This window comes from Girardinichthys multiradiatus, chromosome 8 (assembly GCF_021462225.1).
Source record: "Girardinichthys multiradiatus isolate DD_20200921_A chromosome 8, DD_fGirMul_XY1, whole genome shotgun sequence".
NCBI lineage: Eukaryota > Metazoa > Chordata > Actinopteri > Cyprinodontiformes > Goodeidae > Girardinichthys > Girardinichthys multiradiatus.
Window position 1 is genome coordinate 36,455,476 of NC_061801.1, and position 17,408 is coordinate 36,472,883.

The 17,408-nt window shown below is 40.4% G+C and overlaps 1 protein-coding gene across 1 annotated transcript; it reads left to right on the top strand.

Annotated features, from left to right (window-relative positions):
* The first annotated feature begins 3,691 nt into the window (after nucleotides 1–3,691).
* On the top strand, nucleotides 3,692–16,753 carry gtf3c4 (general transcription factor IIIC, polypeptide 4). The gene is made up of 5 exons (XM_047373586.1): nucleotides 3,692–4,077; nucleotides 6,653–8,377; nucleotides 10,104–10,234; nucleotides 10,613–10,701; nucleotides 16,519–16,753. Exons 1-5 carry the CDS (start codon nucleotides 3,763–3,765, stop codon nucleotides 16,581–16,583), a joined length of 2,325 nt encoding a protein of 774 aa, XP_047229542.1. The 5' UTR covers nucleotides 3,692–3,762; the 3' UTR covers nucleotides 16,584–16,753.
* The last annotated feature ends 655 nt before the right edge of the window (nucleotides 16,754–17,408 follow it).

Below are 17,408 nucleotides of genomic sequence, written 5' to 3' on the forward strand. Positions count from 1 at the left end.
TGAAAGGCAGAGGAGGAACCTGCAGGCAATAACAAGACAGCAGGTGGACTTCAGAGGTGCAGAGGATTGACCCGAGCTGATCCCATCCATATCCATAAACCCACACTACATAACCTATATACCTTCAGACATGAGTCCAGGGCAGCCTAAATAATTCCTTCAGCACACAAGGCTGAGGTTCAAATCCAGCTTCTTCGGCCCACTCCAAGGAGTGTTTCCGTCTTCATGTGCGGCTGACAGCAGAGGATAACGTTTTTGTGACAGCATTTGATGAAAGTTTAATCCAACATTCATACTTCCCATACTGGGACTGGGTCCCAAGTCAAAACCCACTACAGACACACAGCAGGTGTGTAAAATATTCATCCACTACACGCTTCATTAAGAATGAAACACACCGTGGTTCCCCGTTCATTTATTTATCCCGATTATCGAAACAAAAGACAGAAAAATGCGGGATTAAAACATGGTGGGTGTGCGGTTCCGTGTTTGTATCGCAGATTTGTAGCGATTTGTTTTGTGACAAATAACTCTGCCTGTTGAAAGCCCGTTGTCGTCTTGCTGGGAGTCAGGCAGCTATACTGTGAGAGGAGCCTTCATGTGATGGGGGGCTTTAACAAATCACTGCCTGCTTGAGACTCTCCGGCTCTGCATCCAACTGCAGCGGCGTGACCTTTGACCGGCCCTGAGGCGTCTGCTGACTGGTCCCACAAAGCGAGCTGATGTATGGTTTGGCCAGCAACAGAGAAAAGTATAGTTTTTTTTTTTCCTTTACTAATTAATGACATTTAATGATCTCTCCTGGAGAGACAAATGAAATGACTGATGTCCCGGTAACACCGGCTGTCAGGGAACGGACCGGGGAACGCGTCGCCGCAGAGTGACAGCGCTGCTGCGGCGTACGTCCTCAATAATGCTGAATGGATGTGTCACACCGATCACATAACTTCCCAGTGGAGATCATTAAAGTTTCATCTGTTCTAATCTGATTACAGTAAAAATATTCCAACCCTTAACGCACAGTATTCATGAGACCTGAACAACTGAACTACAGGAATAAGATTGAAATAAAAAATGTCCTATTTAAGAAATGTTTTTTTATTAGTACTGTATGTTTGAAATAAACTATGTTGATTTGATATGATGTTGACCCACCTATTTCATCTTCAACTCTCCTTGAAAGGCTTTCCATGTGGTTGAGGAGTGGGTTTATGGAGATTTTTTTACCATTCTTACAGAAGGTCATTAGTGAGGTCAGACACTGATGTTGGAATAAAAGATATGGCTTACAGTTTCAACTCCAATTCATACAAAGGTATTCTATTGGGTTGAGGTAAGGAAGTATCTGCAGGCCAGTCAAGTTTTTCTATATTAAATTCCCTCATCCTGGCCTTTATTGTCTTGCGTCATGCACTGGTATGTAGTCATGTTGGAGCAATCCCCAAACAGGTGGGAGCATAAAATTGTCCAAAATGTCTTGGCAAGAGGAAGAATTAAGAAGTTCCTTTCACTGGAACTAAGGGACCAAGTTAAACTCCTGAATAACAGTCCCACACCACTGCCCCCCCTCTACCAAACCCAGGCAGGATGTCCAGACAGGGAAGCATGATTCAGTCCTCCAGCAAACATGTTTCCTCTGCTGTAGAGTCCCATGGGAGCGCAGTTTATCGCGCTAAATCAAACGCTTAGTATTGAATTTTGTCATTATTTTCGTAATAGAGCCAACCCACATACAGAAGAACACTCCGGAGAGATAGATTAAGTAAAATGATGTTTTTATTGTGCCAACTCTAATCAGGAAACGTGAACTGAAGAATCTTCAACTATACGGAAAGAGGGGAAGAGAACGGGTGAAAACAGGGAACTAATAGAGACAGTGTAAACGACAAGTAGTTCTGATAGTCAAGTAAACTGCTTACTAAGTGAGTGCAGTCAGGTCGCCAGGGGTAGAGGGATTCAGAGTCCAGGTTGTCGAAACAGAAATGGTTCAGATGATTTCTTTGGTGCCGTTTGAGTGAGCTTCGTGATTTCAGGAGAGTTTAATGTGCAGATACTTGCATTGGAGGGTGGACAGGGTACGCTCATGCCTTGGTACAGGAAACGGAGGAAGCAGGAAACTGCCAGCTTGGTCTAAATCCAGATGGAAACAGTTGTTAGGAGACGAAGTCCTCAGAACGTAGCTAATCTTGTTCGCCCAGAAACTTCCAGACGCGAAGTCAATGTTTAGCGAAGTAAATCCAGAGTTAAGGTTTTCAGCCTGCGAAGGAGCATAAACAAAGTAACTTGGACACAAAGAACCAATCATAGACTTAGTGTTGGCTGAGCTTGTTACCACTGAAGGCAAAACACTCTGGCGTTGAAGTGCTGGCAGTCTCCTTCTTAAAACCGAGTTGAGCTGAGCTTTTTTTGCCCCTTCACGCTGCTTCGGTTTACCCCTATTTGCGGCTAAAATTTCAACCTGGTACCAATGGAATGGGCCAGAATCCAAAGGTCAAGTCAACAGTTATAAGAAATTCACACGCATTCTTCTGAAATTGATCAGATCTACTGGAGTGGAACATTCTAAAAATAAACTGTCTCTTTCCAAAGAAATACCTCGGAAGGCCTTCTGAAAGCATGGGGCATTCAAAGACCACTTTAGAATAGAATAGAATACAATAGAATAGAATAGAATAGCAATTTCTTTTATTGTCCCATGGTGGGGAAATTCAGGTGTATCAGCAGCAAATGGAAGCATGCAGAAACACTCAGATTAAATGAAATGTGCAACTGAGTAGGATGATTCTGAAAATATACAAAATGTGCATAAAAACAACAGCAGCCTATTTACAAAAAATGGAAAAACCAGGAATGTAAATATTATTGAGCTTGTTCAGAGCAGTGATGGTTATAAAGTCTAAAAGCTGGTGGGAGGAAGGACCTATGAAAACGTTTCTTTGTGCACCTAGGATGCAGCAGTCTTTTTCTGAAGAAGCTCTTAGTTCTGCAAAATCTTCATGCATGAGGTGGAAGACATTTTCCAATAGTGATGTTATTTTTGCACACATTTAATCAAAATAATACTAAATACTCTTAAAGTTTTCAGGCAGAAAGTTTACATAAATTATTTGAGTTCAAAATGTTATGGAAGTCATTAACATTAAGAAAAGGTCCAGTTCCATTTTATTTCAACACTGTGGATTATTATGTCCTTGATCACCATTTAATCTACAGTCATATTCAATAAATTAGAATATTGGGTCCATTGAGGCTCGTGTGTCAGATTAAAAGTACCTTTTAAAAATAACAACATTTTAGCAGGTGTTAAACATACTTTCATTAAACCCAAATTTCTATATTAAAAATGTTTTTTTTCCTCATCTGATGTAATATTCTAATCTTATATGTTGTGCTTTCATTAGCTGTCAGCTGAAAATCATAATTATTAGAAATAAATGCATTAAAACATCGGTCTGTGTGTAATTAATCTACATAATGTGATTCACTTATTGAATAGTTACTGAAAGAAATGAACTTTTAAATATTCTAATTTATTGAATATTAGTGAACAAAATATCCAGAAATTGGGTTTCATTAAGCCATAATTAGCGAAAAAACACTTGAAATTGATCACTCTGTGTAATTAATCTATATTATATACGTTTTAATTTTTGAACTAGATTGATTAAATAATTTCGATGATATTTTGATTTTTTCACACACACTAGTGGTTTCCTCTAACCCGCCCTTCTATAACGACGTCACGTCCTCTTCCTGGTGAAGATGGCGGCCGCCGGTCCGCCTCAGCCTGCTCCGTCTGAGCCTGGAAACGTTGTGATAAAGACGGAGCCTGAAGACGGGGATGATTTGCTCCCCACTCCGCGGGACGTGCCGGTTAGACGTGACCCCGTGGTGCGCCTGCTGTCCCCGGTGAGCGGGCTGCAACCCCTCAGCTGGTCTCCGGACCACCGCCTGGCTGTGTGCACCTCCAGCTCCCTGAGTGTGATGGAGCTGCTCTGTGATGTCTCCTGTAACGAGCAGGACCTGAGACTGCACAGGACCTCCATCCCTGTCCCGACTGAAGCGCAGAGGCTGCAGGTAAATAAGCTCGGATATTCACCCGGAAGCTGTACTTTCCGGGCTGCTGTTAGAAGGGAATGAACTAGTGAGATCAGAAGCTTCTGCAGCACTTTGCTTTAGGACATAATAAAACATAACAACTGTTAAGCTCAAATTTGTAATGCAGCCTCTGAGATTCTGGCTGCATTTTTTAGTTTTTATATTATTTTTCTATATGAAGGCAAACTTGCTGCATCGCAACAGATATTTGAAAGTGACACAGATCCAGTTTTATTTGAGCTTTTCACCATTAAGGAAACATGTAATAGCAAAAGTGTTGCTGAATTGTGTGGCCCTTGATATTTATTAACTCACATTTTCTTGAGTCTTCGCCCTATGTGAGCTTTAGCATCTCAGGCCCTAAATATATATATCAAGTGTGTGGAGCATTGCAATTAAAGTCTATCCTACAGGTTACATAAATTATTTTCATGCACAATCTTCATGCATGGCGTTTGAAATATAATATCCTACCAAATGTTGTATACAAGCAGCCCTATGTATTTGCTATTAAATACTGGGTAGATGGTTGGATTCAGTGTATTGTTCACCTCTGTGCTTTATCAGAGGTCACTAGGACCTCTTTAGTTGCTCTAAAAGGAGCTATAAGTGTTGACATTACAGTTACAAAAAGGTTTTTATTGAGTTAAGTTTGTTTTTGTAGATTTTCCTGCGCTGTGTGCTCTATTACAAAAACAGAAAAGTCAAAAACGAGCCATTGCCGTTTCTGTTAAAAGTAAAAATTTTTATCTCCCTTTGCCAATTCTTACCCCCATTTCAAACCCCTTTTACCTCCTCCAACTTTCATTTTGTATCCTTATAGTTAAACTACAGTAGGGATGCACCAATTGCAGTTTTCTGGCCGATCACAGATCTTTAAAAAGCCCGACCTGCCGATTCCGGTTTTGGCCAATAACATTTTTTTTTTAAAATAACTGACCATGTCAGGTGTTATAACACATCTTGAATTTTCTAATCTTATGGTGGCAACAGTGGGGTGGCTTGTTAACCGCGGATGTGCAGACAGGACCTGGTTGGTCTAACCGGTCAGTCCTCTCTCACCGCAGAGCAAAAGAGGGCAGTGACTGATTTTCAGACCTTTGCGGAGGTAGATAAGATTGATGGATAAGATCGGTTTTTACATGTAAGTATCAGCCAATAACCCAAAATTAAGGAAATCGGGAATTAAGGAGATCGGCCGGCCGATCAATCAGTGCACCCCTAGACTGTTGCATATATTAAAAATTGTACATACAGTTGAATAAAGTTGTGTATTCTTAAAGCTAGGCATCAGGCCCTATTTGCATTACCTATGGTTCTGATACCTATTTGGACCAGCTGGCGTTTTTATAATATGACAAATTATGACCCTCCTTGATGAGAGTCAGTTACCCAGCTCATCTTAGATTAAAGGGTGTAACATAAAAACCCAGATGTCAAGGCTGACTAGACTTTTTAACATAGATTTTAAGATATTTTTTGCCAAACTGGAAAACTGGAGTCTTGTGATCCAACAATTGTTGCTACTCAAATAACGAAAAACATCTCTAACCTTTAAGGTTTTAAGGGTATCCTGAGCTCCTCCTTAGCTACAAACAATCCCAGACCGGTAATGGCACTATCAACTTTAAATGTGGAGAGAACATACAGTCAGTGAAGTACAGGATACCCTTGGTAAGCATGGTTGTAATGACCTAGTGTCCTAACAGAATCATAACACTACATTCCTTTACATTACAATTAGAAGTATAGAAAATTACTTCAAATCAAATTGGGTACTAACCGCCCCCTGGTGGTAGGTACCAATTTAACGCATGTTCAGTGTAAAACGTCCCTCGGTAGATGACACCATTTCGTATTTGAAAAAGTCGAGTTAGAAACCACCAAAACCAAAAGATACAAAATGGCACAATGGGCAATATCCCAGCACCCGTTGCCAACGTGCAAACGCTTTCTGCGCTGTTGCAGTTTCCAACGAACATTTAATAAATTAATTAATTACTCATTAATTTAATACTTTTCTTATTTGAACAGCAGTTTAGACGTCAGTAGATAGAACACTACAAATATTAAAGTGATCAGAAATGACCCAGAGTTTTCATAAGTTTTTTTACAAAAATACCAGAATGTGTGACTTACATTTTTATTCAGCCACCCTGATACCCCTGAATGAAATCCAGTATTGGTGAAAAGAATCCACTGCTGTGTAATTCAGTCCCAGTATATCTAACTGTAAAAGTTGTTTAGGGGTTTTGATTGTTAACCTAATGAAACATCACTTTTGGGTATTGATTATTGATCATATATTTCTACTACAGGTAGTCTTAAGTTATTAACAACTAAAAGATAAACCATGTTGCAAGAATATCTATTGGAGAAAATATGTTCTGGATTATTGAGAGAATTAAGTGTAAATGTCACAGATTCTGATCCAGAAATACAATATTTTATCAAACAGTTAAGTCTGAAAACAATTATTATGGGCTTGGGATATTAATTTCTTGTTATGGCTAACATTATTTAACCATAATTGTTTGGTTTCTTTAATTGTAAGGTTGGACCATCAGCTGACCTAGTGCTTGCGGTGGAGAAATTCTCAGTACATCCAGACCACTCTGTCAGGCAGGTTTTTCTGGCAGACACGGTGGTCAACCCGTCAATAGGGGTGCACAAAGGGATGAAGTACTCCAGCTGGTCTCCATTAGGTTGTGACTCCTCCGGACGGTGTCTGCTCGCTTGCCTAACGCTTGATAACCGACTGACCGTTCACAGCAGCCATGGGTACCTCGAGTGGAAAATGCTGGTCAATCTCACCAAGAAGTACAGCGAGAGACTAAAGGAACGAGCCTACGCCAAGAAGGACAACAAGCCCCCTGAGGCAAACTTGTTGGACCTTGCCGAGCTTCAGCGGCGATTCCGCATGCAGATCCCTCTGAGGATGAAGTGGTCAAGCATTTACACCATCAAAAAGGTCCAGTCGGACAACAGCTGTGTGGATGAAGAAATGGTGCTCCTAGCGGTCCTGATGGAAAACGGTGACCTTGTTTTGTGGAAGTTTGTGCTGCCGTTCGCACACGGAGATGACGTCGTGTTCTATGACATCATTGAGTCCGGCGTGAGCAGGCCCAGTGACTTGGCGTGGTGGGAGTACAAGAATGGGGATAAACGAATGGGGGGCCTAATTATAGGCAGCGAGGTGGGACCCATAAAGATCATGCCTGTCAATCTGTCGAACGTTAAGGGCTACTTCACTCTCCGGCACCCCATTATCCTGTGGAAGGAGTGCGATGAGATTCCAGTGGAAAATATCAGATGCTTCCCGCTGATACACCCGATCCATAAAACCAGCTGCAGCCTCATCATCGCCTCACGGGGATGCTACGTCTTCTGGTGTTTGCTAATGATTTCACCAGCCGGACTAAATGTGCACAATTCCCACATAACGGGACTCCACTCGCTCCCTGTGGTCTCCTTAGCAGTCAGTCAGCATGAAGTTGCAGTCTACACATGCTCGATTGACGGCTGGATAAAAAAACTGACGCCAAAGTTCACAGAGAGCTCTGTGATTTTCAAAGTTGAGGACTTGTTTCAACCAGAGTCTCTCAAAGGGAGACAGACTCATGGGATAGCCTTGAGCCACAACGGAGCGTACATTGCTATGGTCAGCACGCAGTTGATCGTTCGTGGCATCCACCCTCTTAACAAGAATTACCATGTCCACTTTCTGACCCTGAAAACTCCTGAAATGGCTGCATCACTGCTGCTCAAGTCCCCTGAGCAGAACTTGTACAAAACAGCGGACTTGCTCGACCTGGTGAGGTGGCAGATTTTGAAAACAAAGGACATCCCTGCGTCACTCCAGGAGGAGCTCGACCGTCAAATTCAGGAAGGAGACTCGCCCTATTTTTGGCGCATCAAGCTTTTCGTGGCGCGAATTCTTGACCAGTCGCTGCAGCTCCCTCACTCAGAAACCAAGTGGAAACCCAGCCAGATGGAAGGCAAAGTGTTTGTACAAGACGAGAAAGAGGACGAGGAGGCGGTTGAAAAGGATGAAGATGCTTCTGAGAGCTTGGAGCCTGGAGTCAAGGAGAATCGGGATGACCGCAGGACTGAGGTGCAGACTCTGATCAATGCTGCAGAGATGCATCTGCTGAGGGAACATATGAAGAAGGTGTTGGGGGTGGTGTACCTCAACACCTGGGTACCACAGAACATCGGTATCCCCACCTGTGGCCTGATGGATTATCTATCCAGAGAACCTAACGACAGAGATTCAGAGGTACTTACACCATCTTTTTGGTTTTAATGTTTATTTTTATACTGATCAAAACAATTTTAAGGAGATTAGCAATTTACTAAAAAGTGGTTTTCCAGTTTGCCTGACGCATGTTGGTCCAGTTAAACCAGCTTTGCTATAAGATTTGCTATAAAAATATCTTTCATGGTCAAGGAAGCCAACTTAAAAAAGCATTAAGTAAAACACACAAATAGAAATGATATTAAATTAATTAGCCACTGTTTTATCAGTCAGCTGATGTATATTTTTTTCATGCGTTTCATGTGTTGCTGAACTCCATGCAAAATTCGGCCCGATTGGTTCTGACTGGTGACCGGCTTGCCAGACACTAAACATTCATTCAGGCTGCGGGAGAGAGCAAGACTCAGAGCAGATAACAGGAAGGCTGAACAAAGTACAGCATGGTTGCTCTGTTTTATTCTGCAGACCTTTCCACCTCTGTCATTGCTGGGTTTAGAAATGTTGGCAGCCTCTAGGAAATTTCAGACTTAAGGTAATGGACTACAAACTACATGGAATCGACGCTTTTGGTAATTCTAATAAAAGATGTTAAAGACTGATTTATTTATCCTGGTTTTAAAAGGCTGGTGAAACTAGCAACAGTTATTAAACGTGTTTCATGCTGTGGCATAAAGCTGCCACCACCACTTGACAGCTTTTTACGGTGTTTTGCGACTTGAAATGATAAAAAAATCCACCAAAAATTAAATCTTGTGCGCCTAATGTTAGGTTTTTTAATTTGTTAAAGTTGCTTGTTCTACAGTCTTTTCTCCCTGGAAAAAGAAGTGAATAATTGAAAGCCAAAAATAATTAGAACATTGATGCCTGTGGCTAGTGTATGTGAACCTCTAAACATAGCTGAACTATCGTAAATGTGAATAAAAATTAACAATCTGATTCACCCCAATTATGGTTATCGGGCACAAAATCCCTTTTTTAAAACATTTATTGCAAAGCTACCAATGCAATCTGCTGTTATTTGGTTTAGTACCACTCTGAAGCCTTCAATTTCAAGTTGAGGTGAAAAAATAGGGGATGTAGTAAATATGTGAAAGAAGGTCCTCTGGTCAGATAAGACCCAAATTAAACATTTTAGCCCATATGTGTGTGGAGGAAAACTACAATTACACACATGCCGGGACATGGTGGTGGCAGCATCCGGATGGGGAGATGCTATTGTTTAGCAGGGACAGGGAAGCTCCTCAGAGTTGATGGAACTAAATGCAGGTCAGTCCTAGGGTGTCATAAGATCGACTTGAGATTGGACACTGGGGCGGAGGTTCAGCTTCCAGCTGGACGATGACCTAAAGCACACAGCCAGAGCTACAGTTAAAGGGTAGGTCAAAACATATTCATTTCTTACAATGGCCTAGTCAAAGTTTAGACCTAAATGATATTTTAAGACACCCTCCATCCAGCCTAACTAAGATTGAGCTAATTTGCAAAGACGAGCAGATACAATTTCAGTTTCTATACGAGCAGAGCTGGTGGGTCGATACCATCGAAGACTGGATGCTAAGTATAGTTTGTTAGGGGGTATTTTATATTTTGCAAGGTGCTGTTACCCTCCTAGAAGCTGGAAATCTGAGGTTTTGTAATGTGTCACCATTATTAAAGTGTAGCTAAAGAAACTTGTGAACTCTGTGTCTTGTGGTTGCCTCCACTCAGAGTTTCTGTCTCTGTCTGCGTCGCCCCCCCCCCCCCTCAGGTCCTGATCGGCCACATCAAGAAAAAGCTGAACAAGCAGACGTTCCCGGAGCACTGCAGCCTCTGTCAAGCCCGGCTGCCCTTCACCGACAGCAAACAAGTCGTCTGCGAAAACGGACACATGTGGCTCAGGTCCGTAAAAATAAAATAAACTCAGGAAAACATGGATGTGCTGCTCCTCCAGGAGTCTGACACTTAGGAAACAAACTGAATCTTAATGCCAGATTATTTCTTTGACAGTTTATTTATCCACAGAGAGCAGTAATCAAGCCTCCCACGTTTTGATATTTACCCAAGCATCACTCTCATCTTCTCATAAATATCATCTGTCAAACATTCCTCCTGCTCGCTCTCCTGCTAGCACAGATTTCCATCTCCTCGCCTGTCAGATGCACATCAGTGCTGCTTCCGCCAAACTTTTGTTTTCTTCCTCTCTCTGTCTTTCTGTGCGTGTGTGTCCCTGTCCCTTCCCATCCAGCTTCCTCATGTATTTGTCGCGCTCTCCTCCAGGTGCGTGTTGTCATACCAGGCCTGCCAGACACTGACGTTCAGACGGTGCCTCCTGCAGGATTGCATTGCCAGACTGCCAGAGCCTGAGGGTAAGCGCCACTTTCCATCCACCTCCTCCTCTGTTCCACAGCCATCTAGCCCTGTCACCCTCAGCGACAGCCTTCGCCCCGCTCCGACGCTCAGATCCTCGCCTGGCATGTTGGATTTCCACCCGCTTGAGGAGTTAATACCTAATGGCCATGGACGATTTTAGGAATGAGCTTGATTTGGTTTGCTTCTCCTTCCCTTCATTTTAAAAGGCGGCTTTTATTTCCTCTGCTCCATTTATCTGTTTATTTAAACCTTTTTAGGAACTCTTAGTTTTTTTGGTTTAAATTTATGGATTTAAACCGATCCAACAGAGACACACAAGATTATTTGATTTAGTTCATTTTTAGTATATTCACTAGAAACGTAGAGCGCCCTCCACAGTTACTAATAAAGTTAATTTTTTATTGTAGTTTCAGAAACTCGTGCAGAAGAAATCTCTCAACCTTTATTTGAGCGGACTCATTCAGCTGAGACCAGGTTGACAAATAATTGTTTTTACCAAATTTAGTGTCTAGGAACCTTTAATTGGTTAATCAATGACTTCCTGGTTCCCAGGGATATAAATATGACGTGGCACATTTTTCTTGTCTTTCCCATTTTGAAGCAAAGATGACATGTCATTCAAGTAATGCAGACATCTATCAATCTTCAAAAGTCAGGGAATGAATACAATAAAATACAATTAAGTCCACAATTATTCATACCCCTGGTAGATTTAGATGTAAAGTAATCTTTTAGTTTTACCAACATGACTGGAGGTAATAATAACGAGTCCCGACTTGAATCTAATAGAAAATCTGTGGAGGGAGCTACAGATTAGGGTGATGGCAAGGAGGCCTTCTAACCTCAAAAGATTTGGAGCTCACCACCAAAGATAAATGATCCAAATACCAGTGGCAGCATGCAATAAGCTGCTCAGCACTGAAAAGAAGTGTTTGATTTCTTTAATGCTGATAATGGTTTTTCCATTGATTATTAAGTAGAAATGATTTTTGACAGTATTTTTTTAAACAAATGTAAATGAAAATAGATCATTTTTAAGCCAAATTGATCATCTTCATAGGTTGTTTTATTTTGATTATCAGGAAAAACATCTTGGTTGAAGGAAAATAATTTTTCGCCTAAACTCAAAACCATAACTAACGTCAGAGCAATAATCTGAATGCCACTAGTTTCCTTTATTGACAGTATGCATCTAGGAATGGGGCAGAGAGAAGAGGGGAGAAGACATGCATCTAAGGTCCAAAAGGTTGAGAGTTGAACCCCTGCCTTATTGCTTTGCTGCGCACCGGTACGGTGGAGGATGTTTAATGCTGTGGGCCTTCTTTCTCATTCAAAGGCTCTTGCAAATGTGTTTCATCTTGTTCTAGGTAATTTTAGAGAGCTACAGCTAAGAGTGATTCAGGTTCCAGAACCATTAGATGCAACACACTGCTAAGCCCAAAATTATTCTTTCTTCTGTTCGCTGACCAGCTTCCAGCATGTCTCCACCAGTGTCTAGATCATTTGAGATTGGAATGCCTCCTTACAATCACCCTAATCTTTTGTTCCCTCCAGAGAATCTCCATCAGATTTAACTCTGCACTCTGGCTGGCCTGCTCCAGAAACGTCCAGTCAGAAGAAACCTGTCAGTGAAATTAAAAGGGGTATGAATAATTTTGAGCTTAATATCATAGAATAGAAATCTAGCGGCACCTGCCAGTGAACAAGAAAATGGGTCACATTTGGGTCTTTCAGCAGAATAATGATTCAGATGAGATTTTAAACTCCACTGAGTGAAAGTCAATTTTGATTCTGCTACTGCAATGAAACATTATGTTATTTCTAGGGTTCTACACGTTGGGGTTTATCAGGATTTAATTGATTGTATTTGTAACATTTACACCGTCTAGATTTAAAATCTATAAAAAATAAAGGTACAGCTCTTCAGGATTTAGGTACTACTGGTGTAATTTCACCAGTACGACTCCATTTTGGAAAGAAAATAAGAAAAACCTTTTCCCTGATCTACTTTTGGCTCATAGATCAGTAAAAGGAACAAATCTGAGAACTGAAATAACATCTGGATCTATAACATCTAGATGGGGTGTATTCCAGTTTGGCTTGTCCGATACTAAAAAGTCCAGATTCATTTTCAGTACCTTTTCTGTTTTCCTGATCAGTGACTGAACCACGTATCTGTGGGACCACTTCCTAATTGCAGCGTCCTCTTTTTGCAGTGAAAAAGACTCAAAATTAGCTATTTTTTAATATCGTTGACGGTGTTTACAAACCAAACCAGAGGAGGATCGAAAGGTGGGAGGAGCTACTTAAAAGGAAGGTGGGACATCTGCACTTCACGTTAAGCTGAAGTCCTTTTTAGAGAAGAAAATCACATTTCCTGTGATGCATCTTAGTGTTTTTAATAGAGATTCGCCGATCAGGCTTTTACCGGCTAATACCGATATCTTGTCTTCCATGAGGTCCTACCTGCAAGGTGTGATTGTCTTTCTTAGGATTGTAGTACATACAGATTCAGTTTAAGTGAACTTCTTTAGATAAACACTAAAATGCTAGTTAAAACTTTTACTTGATCTGAAATATTTTTTTGTTGTGAAATAAAGCAGAAACGGAAGCAGGCAGATACTTCCTTACATAAAAAAAACTACAAACGGTGTATTTCTAATAACTTCTTGCTAGTGAAGCAGGTCTTCAGTTTGTTTAACTTTGCAGAAATCCTGCATTTAATCCAATATTTATATTTTTTCTGTAAACTTGTTTCTTGGACTTAAATTGGACGACTATAACATTTAGCAATTTATTTCATTTACCTCCATGTTTGATCTTTTAGTAAATGACTCTGTTTACAGTAGTTTATCACAGCATCTTAGTTTTACCTTCATCCCTGAACTAACAGCTTTATTAGCTCCTGTTCTTTGGTTTTTGCTATAAAGAGAATTTGGCAGAGAGGAACTTAATGTTCTTCCAAGAGCTTTCAGATCGGCATCATGTGGTTCCTGCCTGCAGCTCAGATCTTCATCACTCCTCTCTAAGAGCCTGAGGCTCTGCTCTGCTGGTCTTTCCAGCCCATCTGAGCCAAGCCTCGACAGGTCTGTGCTGTTTTTGAAGAATCCTGTCAGAACCAGTACAATTCCACTAATTGTCCTGAAACATCTTGCGGGTTTTTGGTGCTTTAATTTTGGTAAAAGTGTTGTTTTTTTTACAGGGAAAATGCAGTCATGGTACAAAGAAAGTACACTCATGTTTAATTTTAATGTTTTTGATTTTGTGGCACTAGTGGACATTATTTCACACTATCTGGACAGGAAATGGTCAGAGATAGAAAGGTCCCAGGGTCGGGAATCGAACCCCGGACCGCAGCGTTGAGGACTCGTAGCCTCTATGTGATGCGCAGTAGCCGTCCTGTTGTACATTTGCTGCTGTGTGTTGGGTGACTGTACAGTTGGACGTATGGGCTCACATTTCCCTCTGGAATATCTTAATATAGGCAGGAGGTTATGGTCAAATTAATGACTGTAAAGTCTAAAACAAGCCCAAATCATCAACCCTCCACCACCGTGCTTGACAGTTTGTTGGAGTTGTTCTGACATCCTGTGTGCAGTTAACTCCAGCATATCAGCCATGGGTTAATATCTTTACTTTGTTCTCCTCGGTCCTAACAACATGTAGGGCTTTGTAGGGCATTATTTTAGTTATCAAGGAATCTATCGATTATTCTGATGATTAATAGAGCAATCGGATAAAAATTGGCACACTCTGCAGATTTTTTATTTAATTACTTATCTTATTATCTTAGCTTATTTTATGAGTAATAGAAATCCAAAAAAGAGAAAATGCAGGTAAACCAAAAATTCGATTCCTTTCTATTCAGTTTTTTTCAATTCAATTTTATTTATATAGCGCCAATTCACAACACATGTTGTGTAAAAACAAAAATCGACATTGTGCTACCTAAAATGCAATAACACAGTATGTCTTCACTGTAAACATGAACATTTGTAGCAAAGAAAGCATCTGAAGCTAAAACAAAAAGTTCTAACATCAACATGTCAGAAGCTCAGCCCTTCCTGGGCGACCAGTACACAGCTGCTAGCTGCCTCTGTAGTGAAAATGGTCACAATCACAAAAGTGCATAAAGTGTGATTTGCATAATGAAACATTTTTAGAAAGCATAATGTTATCCAGATAAAATGGAACCCTTGTAGTGTACTTTAGTGCCTACGTTCCACTAAGAAATTTAAAAAAGGTGCTTAATGGGAGATTTATTTTACTGAGGTTGAACCAGGTGAAGCTAAAACTGTGCCTGAGGAGTTTTGAATAGAGCATATTTACAGACAAAGGTTTTTCATCTCAAATGCAAAATGTGTATATTTTTTTTAATACATTTTTGGCTTAATTACTGCTCTGAGTGGGTTGTTCTTTCAGCAAATTGCATGTTTTAGAGTCTGCATACTTCAGTTAACGATTATTTGATTAGCAAAGTAGTTGACGATTATTTCAGTAATTGATTAATCACGATTGATCTGATTAATTGTTCAAGCCCTAGTCTTAAGGTTTGTTTAGATCATTGGTTTCCAAAATGTGGTCGGAGGGCCATATGCGGCTGTCGCAACGCAATGTAAGGACAGCACAAATCTGGTTTTCCACCTCAGATGGTAGATGAAGAAACACATTTAAGAAAAATGTTCAATGTGCAGTTTTCACTGATGTGAGGCTTTCAAAAAAGATACAGACAAATAAAAATCCTCTTAAAAGGGAAAATGAAAGAGGCGGCACACGGCATTCATCTTTAACCAGCTGTGTTTTTGCTTTTAATGACATTTAATAACATATCTGGTGACTTTCTCTGAAAGCTGACTTGGTTGCACCCATTTTTTAAACGTGGCTAAAAACACTGAGAGTAAGCCATTATCCTGTAAATACACACACCAAAAATCTGGAGAAAGATAATCAACTGAAAAAAATGGGGACGTCATAAAGGTTTTTTTTCTGTTTGAACCGGACAAACCTGCGGGACAATATTTATATTACGGGTCTACAATGATTTACAGATTCTTCTTTTCTACAGAAATCAGACATCTTAGCTTGTTTCTTGAAAATATTGTGCGTTTAATTTATTATCAAACAGGTACAAATAATCAAAATTTTCAACTTGGAATTTTTTTGGACACAATGGCAGGAAGTTTGGACACCACTGGTTTGGATGCAAATATGTAAACCAAAGTCAGACTGCTACAGTCCTTTTAGAGAGGCAACCTTTGGTAAGTTCTCCTAGGTATCCCCCTTTGTAAATAATCTTTCTCTGGCATTAAGGGCTTCAAATTGTTTGGAAGTGGCCTTATAACCTTTGCCAGATTGATGAGGAAAAACAGTTGCTGATCTGGAGTAATTGCTGATGTCTTTCCATCCGGGCATTGTGCTAACACACACCTGTTTTTTCCAGGGCAGCAAACCTCCATAACTCCTACTTTTACAGCGATGATCACAACTGCTGATTATCTCATCAAGTGCAATTGATGAGGTTTGCTGGACAAGCGTCACCATTTAGATTCATCTTTGCATATAAGTAATGATTTTGTGGCGTTTGGTGGTTTTTGTACATTGAACGCTAGTTTTAAATAATCAACCCTACAGTTGATAGATTTTATTTCCTAAATGTGTGGAATATTTAGCATTTATCACTAAGATTAGGCTTTAAATAACGGGGTAGTCGTGAGTAACAGTGTAAGTAGATAAATGTGGAGGATTCATGTCGTTATTTCCCATCGTACAGATTTTTGAAATAATTCCTGCGGCACCTTGTGTTTTCCCCTCAGATCCGGAGTGGATAAAGAAGCTGTTGAAGGCGCCCTGCGTGCTCTGCGATTCTCCGATGATCTAAAAACCAAACAATCTGTGTAGCCTGCATCTGTCTCTGCAACCCACATGGGTCCACAGACCTCATCCAGGGTTCAGTTTATTTCAAATTGCTGCTTTAAAGTGTATTTTTGATATATTATAATTTATTTTATTAGTTAATATTGTTATAATAAAAAGAGCAAATAAAAAGCCTTTATTGGTTGGTTGTTTTCTTATTTACTTCAAAACTTGCTGGAAAAAAGCAACTTCTGCTGCTTTAAATGAATCTTTTACCTCTAACTTTGCAGCTTTCTTTATTATTTTTCCTCCTAAAATTAATTCCCATGCAGGCACAGTGTTTGCACAAGAAAGTTTAAAATGCAGTTATATGTGGAAGTCTTTATTATACCAGTTGGGCTTCAGGGGAACCATAAATAAGCTCCCTCATTTTCCTCATGTTGACTGTGTTTCAAAACCTTTGGTGTAGTTTTTATTGCAAGTTAGTGGAACTTGCTCTCCAAGTCCTATTTTAGTATTTCTTTCTTTCTTTTTGTTTTAGGGTAACAAATAATACAGTGTGAATAATACATACTCTGGAAAAATCTTGGCATACCTTCTTTAATTGGCACTGTAAAACAATTTCCAAGCCCTGGTGGAGGAGAAGTGTTGGTGCTCAGTCATTCCCTCAGATGAAGACTTCCACTAATGTAAACGCAGAAGAGACGAAGCGGCGAGGCAGATGAAATGAGCAAGAAGGCAGAAAGAAAGTGGAAAGTGTGGTTAAAAACGTGGCGCGTCCTCTCCCACGGGGGCGCCTTCCATAATGAGATTCAGCCGTAATGAGGGACAGAACATGGAGCCAGATGTG